The sequence below is a fragment of the Astyanax mexicanus genome, chromosome 19, assembly GCF_023375975.1.
Source record: "Astyanax mexicanus isolate ESR-SI-001 chromosome 19, AstMex3_surface, whole genome shotgun sequence".
Classification (NCBI taxonomy): domain Eukaryota; kingdom Metazoa; phylum Chordata; class Actinopteri; order Characiformes; family Acestrorhamphidae; genus Astyanax; species Astyanax mexicanus.
The window spans coordinates 17,808,447-17,816,011 of NC_064426.1; the positions used below are offsets into that span (position 1 = coordinate 17,808,447).

General features: G+C 35.3%; 1 protein-coding gene across 1 annotated transcript; it reads right to left on the reverse strand.

Moving 5' to 3' along the window:
- Positions 1-938: 938 nt before the first annotated feature.
- Positions 939-7,326, reverse strand: ccndx (cyclin Dx). The gene is made up of 5 exons (XM_022673868.2): positions 6,798-7,326; positions 5,289-5,521; positions 4,367-4,582; positions 2,643-2,960; positions 939-1,516 (listed from the first exon to the last, which is right to left on the reverse strand). The coding sequence occupies exons 2-5, from the start codon at positions 5,508-5,510 to the stop codon at positions 1,370-1,372; spliced, it is 903 nt and encodes a 300-aa protein (XP_022529589.2). The 5' UTR covers positions 5,511-5,521; positions 6,798-7,326; the 3' UTR covers positions 939-1,369.
- Between the last annotated feature and the right edge of the window lie 239 nt (positions 7,327-7,565).

A 7,565-nucleotide genomic window follows, 5' to 3' on the forward strand; every position in this document is an offset into this window, starting at 1 on the left:
AAATTTGTACACAAGATTCAGAATAATTGACTGGTGACTTTTTGTGTGCTTATTTTGAGTTTAGATTACTTAAAATAAAGTGAAATTTGTACGTAAGACTAAATAAGATAATTATTCCTAAAATAAGTAAAACAACCTTTTAAGATTGCCAGGAAGTTAGATAATTTCACTTGCTAAGACTTTTGCTAAGTTTTTTTTCAGTGTAATCATTGATTATTTTGCTTACCTTAGGAATTAATGTAATTTTTACTTAATAATTACTGATTTAAATCTGTCTGCACTCATTTTCAGATTTTGCGAGTGATTATATTAAGGAATCTTACTATGATTGTAATCTAAATTACTTTCTGTTAGACATAAAAACACAATTTTGGGTTTGCAGCCTATGAAGTACACCCAATTACAACTTTTATAATGTGTTAGACCGACAGTGTATTTGATTTATCATTTAAAAACCAACATTGGATATTAAATATTGTGACACAGTAATATTGTGATTAAAATTATGATAATAGTGATGAGGATATGTTTGTATAATTGATTGTGTTTGCAGTTTATATTAAGTGTGGTGTTTTTTTTTTTGGTGCATTACTTTACTTTAAGCTACATAATTTTTGTTTTATTATTTTATATAAAATCAGTTAGTTACGTTACTGTGTTTGGAAAATAGACAAAGGTTTCACAATATTTAATTTCGAATGAATGTTTGAAGCTGTTATACTTACTGTTCTAACTTACATGATAAAAAAAAACTTTCATTCATATCACCAAGAAGAATACTGTTAAGACAAAAATACCCGAAAATATAGTGATACTATTTTAGGGCCACATTGCCCACCCATATCATTACAATGTCATGTTGAGTTGACGTTAATCTCATTAAATTCAGCAGATACCTATAAATTACATATAATACAGTGAAATCCACAACACCAGGGTATTTCTCAATATTATTTAATTGAAAATAGATAAAAAATATGATTTAATTGAAATATATTTTTCACTGGACACTGTCATATCAAGTAAATAATTGCAAATAAAATAAATTAAAATTGCATCCACAGAATAAATAAATTGATAATTAATAAATTAACAGTACATATCAGAACAGAGACCCTCACACAGCAAAAATGCCACACAACAACACAACACAAAGGTAAGTAGAATAATAATAAAAAATCATCACAGTGACGGCAATAAAATAGAAATATGGCACAGTAATACCTCAAAACAAATAAATAACAGTCAATATTAAATAAGAATTAAATAATATGATAAGACAGCATTCAGAACGCGGGTTTACATCAGTTTCACTGATGACTCTGAGGAAGACTGCAGTTGAACTTTAAATGGCTTCTTTTCCTGTGTATTAAAAGTCTATCTCTCTCAGGTCGGTGGGTGTGCTCGACCTTTCGTCCTCCATCCCTCCTTCTTTCTGCCCCTCCTCCTCCTGGCTGGACCTCAGTCTCTCACTGAGAGCATCCTCTATCAGCTCACTGTAGCACTGCAGCACGGCCTGAGGTGGAACACGGCACATGGTTACATATAATTCTTTAACATAATAATAAATAATAGTTACATTTATTTTTCCTCAGATCAGCAAACACTATACTGTATGTCCAGATATTTGTGGACACCTCTGCCAATGAGTGTACTGTAAGTTGCACCCACAGATGTGCAAAAGATGTGCACACAAACAGCTCTGGAAAAAAAAAAAAACTTAAAAAAACTACTTAAAATGATGAGTTTCTTTAATTTTACCAAATTGAAAACCTCTGGAATATAATCAAGAGGAAGATGGATGATCACAAGCCATCAAACCAAGCTGAACTGCTTAAGGTTTTTGCAGCAGGAGTGGCATAAAGTTATCCAAAAGCAGTGTGTAAGACTGGTGGAGGAGAACATGCCAAGATGCATGAAAACTGATTAAAAACCAGGATTGGCACCAAACTCTTAAAACTTTTTAAATATAAACTTAGTTTTTTTGTTTGTTTCATATTTAAGGCCTGAAACTCTGCATCTTTTTGTTATTTCAGCCTTTTCTCATTTTCTGCAAATAAATGCTCTAAATGACAATTTTTATTTAGAATTTGGGAGAAATGTTGTTCGTTTTACTCAAACATATACCTATAAATAGCAATATTTAAAGGCAACCTGATTTTGATATTTACAGGTATATGTTTGAGTAAAATAAACATTGTTGTTTTATTCTATAAACGACGGACAACATTTCTCCCAAATTCCAAATAAAAATATTGTCATTTAGAGCATTTATTTGTAGAAAATAAGAAATGGTTGAAATGACAAAAAAGATGCAGAGCTTTCAGACCTCAGAAATTAAACAGAAATCAATATTTGGTGGAATAACCCTGGTTTTTAATCACAGTTTTCATGCATCTTGGCATGTTCTCCTCCACCAGTCTTACACACTGCTTTTGGATAACTTTATGCCACTCCTGGCGCTAAAATTCAAGCAGTTCAGTTTGGTTTGATGGCTTGTGATCATCCATCTTCCTCTTGTTTATATTCCAGAGGTTTTCAATTTGGTAAAAACAAAGAAATTTTAAGTGGTTTCTTATTTTTTTCCAGAGCTGTATTTAAACACATTATTCAACAAAGAAGACCAAATCTCACACACTCACCACATCAGTCTGACAGAGCGCAGCCAGGGTGAAGGTCATGTGACTCATTTCTCTCTGGCTTTTCGACTCTAGTCCCCGGATGGCTGAGTTGATGGCCGCTGCAGACACCAGAGAGGCCGGAGTGCCCAGAAAGCGAGAGTCGCACACACACATGGCCGTCAGAGTGTCGCTGTGTCGTCTGAGGGTGGAGATGAAGTCTCTCTCTGTGTTGTCTCCCTCCAGCTCCTCCAGGCAGGATAAGAAGTGAGGGATGAAGTCCTGAGGGGTCACTGCAGCTACGTCCCACCTTAGAGTTCCCAGCAGCACACGCTCCATCTCCTGAAGACCAGAGGAAGAGTCACTACTGTATTCCTACACACTCACCACTCAGAACTATCTGATTCACTACAGCATACAGTACACTAATGCTTTTAGACCAGAGCTAGAGGGCCACACTTGGCATTGCATATCATGATAACCTTAAGGGTTATGTGCTAATTGCTGCTCCAGAATGTCCCATTCTATTGGTCTATCGGTTTAGTAAACCTCTGAAAGAGTAACATCATCAAAAGGTCCATGTTACAATATTACCTGCTGTTAGTAAGGTTTATGTGAATATAACTGAAGATTAACATTTATAAATAGTTTTTTAACATGTAAATAATATATAGAAAACTATACTTAAAGCTATAACTTTAAAAATAAAAGGAAAATGCAATATTTATCTACATCTCTGGAAAAATAAATAAGACCACTTCAGTTTCTGAATCTGTTTCTCTCATTTTGCTGTTTATAGGTATATGTTTGAGTGAAATGAACATTGTTGTTTTATTCTATAAACTACGGACAACATTTCTCTCAAATTTCAAATAACAATATCGTCATTTAAAGCATTTGTTTGCAGAAAATGAGAAATGGCTGAAATAACTACAAAAAAAAAAAAGATGCAAAGCTTTCAGACCTCAATTTACACAAGTTCATATTCATAAAGTTTGAAGAATTCAGAAATCAATATTCGGTGGAATAACCCTGGTTTTTAATCACAGTTTTCATGCACCTTGGCATGTTCTCCTCCACCAGTCTTACACACTGCTTTTGGATAACTTTATACCACTCCTTGTGAAAAAAATCAAACAGTTTAGTTTGGTTTGATGGCTTGTCATCATCCATCTTCATCTTGATTATATTCCAGAAACTCATTATTTTAAAGTGTTATCTTATTTTTTTCCAGAGCTGTATGTAGACAGTTTATCTTCCAATAATAATATGGAAGTTCTGTCTCTGAGTAATACAATATTAATATTGTCGTAATCCATAGTAGTACTGAGTAATACTTAGCAGTTCTGAATGGTTTATAAAAGATATTGAATAATTTATTGTAAAAGATTACCAATTTAAAGTAATAACTGGATAATTCATAGCATTTATGAATGATATATAGTAGATACTAAATTATTAATTAATTGTAGATACTAAATCATATTTAGTAGGTGCTGAATAATTCATTATGCAGCAAAGAAGACATAGTAAACTGAATGAGTCACAGTATATTCTGAATAAAAAATGGTGGAGACTAAATAGACTGAATAATTAATGGTACACACTGAATGAATCACAGTAGGTACTGAATAAATCATAGTAAACTAATTTGGTTTAATATTTAAATAATTTCAGTTAAATAAAACTAAGAAACGAACAAATCTACATCCCAAGAAAAGCAAATGAATCCAGGTTCTGAGACTCACCCTGAGGTTTGAGGACATGAACTCGTACTCGGCTGCAGCACACAGAGTGTCTGCACTGACCGGCTCACTCTCCACCAACTTAGAGGCCACCAGGATACAGGCAGCGGCCAGACAGTACGGAGAGGCCGGCAGAGCCAGCGTCACAGACAGATAACGGTCCAGCAGAGAGACAGACAGCGGAAACACAGACTCATCACTGCCACAGTCACAGCACACCTGCAACACAGAGAGAGAGATACAGAAAGAGAGAGAGAGAGAGAAAGAGAGGGAGAGAGAGAGAAAGAGAGGGGTATAAAAGGATAGATTATCAGTATTTGACTAACAACTGTAAAAAATATATATATTTTACTAATATTGCTGAATATTAATATTTATTATCTTTAATTACCATTAAAAACATATTTACTTAGATATGTAAAATATGTCAAATTCATATTGGTTAATATAAAATTTATAGTGGATACAAAATTATTTAGTATTATATAGTAAACACTACTAAATGATTCACAATAGACACTATTCATGGTAAATACTGAGTAATTCATAGTGGACACTGAAAAATTCTTAGTAGATACTGAATAATCCAGAGTGCTTCATGTAAAATTCATTGAGGAAGCAAAATTATTTATAGTAAATACTGAATAATTCTTAGTGTATACTGAATAATTTACAGTGCTTAATGTAAAAAAAATCATTGAGGAAACAAAACCATTCATAGTAAATACTAAGTACTTCATAGTGGATACTGAATAATTCAGAATAGATACTGATGATGATAGATACGAGATTATTGACAGAACTTTCTCAATAATTCATAAGGGACATTGAATAATGCACAGTAGTTCCTAGTTTATAACTAAATTAGAAACAAAAAACACCACATGAATGTGAATATTCAGGTAGTAAATATTTAATAATATACCTCCAGGGTCCACTTGGCCAGTTCCTCTCTGCGTTTGGGGTCTCTCTGGATGAGTGAGGTGTAGAGTGGAGAGGGGAGGTATCTGTCTTGCGAGCGCAGGAGGCCGTGGATGACTCTCAGGCCGGAAGCGTTGGGGTCTCGGGGGGCTCGGACTGAAGCTGATTCTCTGTGACCAACAGGCTGAACATCCTCCTCCTCCTCACACCACAGAGACACAGACATGCCTGTACCTGCTGGAAAAAAGTGTAACTTTCAGGCAACAGGGGAGGCAGAAAATAACTGTAAAAGACCAGGAACTATCTGACAGTGATGGTGCCAGAAAATTACCTTTTTTTTTTTTTTTTTTACATAATTGTGTACATAATTTTTGTATTATACCAATCAAACGTTTGGACACACCTTCTTATTTCAAATTGTGAATGAATACTGAAGTCATCCAGTTAACTCTTGGTTTCTGAGGCTTTAAACTCTGATTAACTTATTCTATGCAACAGAGATAACTCTTGGTCTTTCGTAACGTTTTGATGGTCTTTGCGACTTCACTTAAGGATACTTTAATTGACTTTCATTTCTTAAAGTAAATTTTCTTTACTTAGTTGAGTAGTTTTTGCCATAATTAATCAATAATACATGAGAGGGAGTGCTATAACGTGTAATATTGTCAAATCAGCACAGCAGTGTCAATATTACACGGTATAGCATAAACCTCAAGTGTATTATTGTATTATTACACACAACTATCACTGTGATTTTGAGTTAAAGAGGACGAGAAAATACGATCTGTTTGGTTATAAACACTCTGCGAGTTACAATAGTTCCATTACTGTTCTGTTTGTAGTTGCGCTGTTTGGCTTGTAAGCGCTGCATCGTTGCCTGTAAGTTACCTGTACGTGGCGGAGTAATACAGGGAGAGCTTCGGTCACAGTGCATTACAGGCTGATAACGGCACTTATAGAACGCTTCTCGACCAATCACATTGCGGGGTCAGAATTAACTGTAGTATAATATGGATTAGAACATTACTCAAATAGTGCTTTTCACTGTATACCAACTCTACCTCATAAAGCTGACTAAGAAAATCCAGCAAGATGTGCAAAACTTTCAGAGCTAAGAGCTAAGGTGCTACTTAGAAGAATCTAAAATATAAAACATATTCTAGTTTGATGGTGAACAGAGCTGCTGATAAAACTGTTTGAAGGCAAGCATCTTATAATTACATCCAGTTACATCCAATTCAAAAACATGAAAATTGATCCAAATTGTTTCTTTTTTTGAGCAAAGCCAGAGAAGAACCATTTTTGATCCATGAAGTGCATGTTTGTAGTAGAGATTTATGACTGTAAAGAACTTATTAGAGTTCCAAATAACTTTTTTACTTCATTTTCGCTCATCTTCTTAATCATTTTTCCACCTTAATGGACCCAAAAGTGGTTCTTTGATGGCATAAGTCAAATAACATATTAAAGCACATTTATTTTGAACCCTGTTGAGAACTGTGAGCTTGCTTACCTCTTGAATGATGTCCACCACTCTCCTCCACACCTGTTGCTCCTGCCTTGAAGCTCCAAATATGAAGATGTGAAGATGTAAGTGTGTGTTTAAGTGTGTGTTTGAGTGTGTTTGAGTAAGCGACTGCTGATGCACTGAGGACTATCACTGCATTAACTGCTGGTGTTAAGTGTGCACATATAGTAAGTATGTTGTGTGTATGTGTATATATGTATATGAATGTATGTGTATGAGTGTGTGTGTGTATGTGTGTGTGTGTGTTCCTCTGTGGTGCTGCTTTGATTCTGATCCTCTCTCTCCAGCCTGCCTCCTTATATCCTCTCAGACAGAGAAAAGAGCATGGCAATAAAAGAGTGGAGTGTAAAGTGAGTGGAGGAGAAGAATAAGGAGGCACAATGCCATCGATTCAACAATGGAGTCAACAGGTGGAGACAGAAAGAGGGGAGAGAGGGAGGGGGAGAGAGAGAGAAAGTGAGAGAGAGACGGAGAGAGAAAGAGGGCGGGGACGAGAGAGAGCACAGACAAGAGAGGGAGTGGCCCAGAGGGACAGAGCAACAGCTTGTCACTGACAGTGAGCGAAGAAAAGAAAAGAAAAGAAAAAAGAGAGAGAGAGAGAGACAGAGAGAGAGAGAGAAAGAGAGAAAGAGAGAGAGAAAAAGAGAGGTCATCTCCAAACTCTGACAATGGGAATGAGTAATGAAGGTTCAGACTGTTTGTTGACACAGAAAGCAGGACACAGTTCTGGTGTATGTATGTATATTTTATGAG

Coding starts and splice junctions, on each gene's coding strand:
- ccndx (XM_022673868.2), bottom strand. CDS start 5,510: ATGTCTGTGTCTCTGTGGTGTGAGGAGGAGGAGGATGTTCAGCCTGTT. Junction 4,583..5,288: donor TGGCCAAGTGGACCCTGGAG/GTATATTATTAA, acceptor TCTGTGTTGCAG/GTGTGCTGTGACTGTGGCAG. Junction 1,517..2,642: donor CGCTCTGTCAGACTGATGTG/GTGAGTGTGTGA, acceptor GTTCCACCTCAG/GCCGTGCTGCAGTGCTACAG.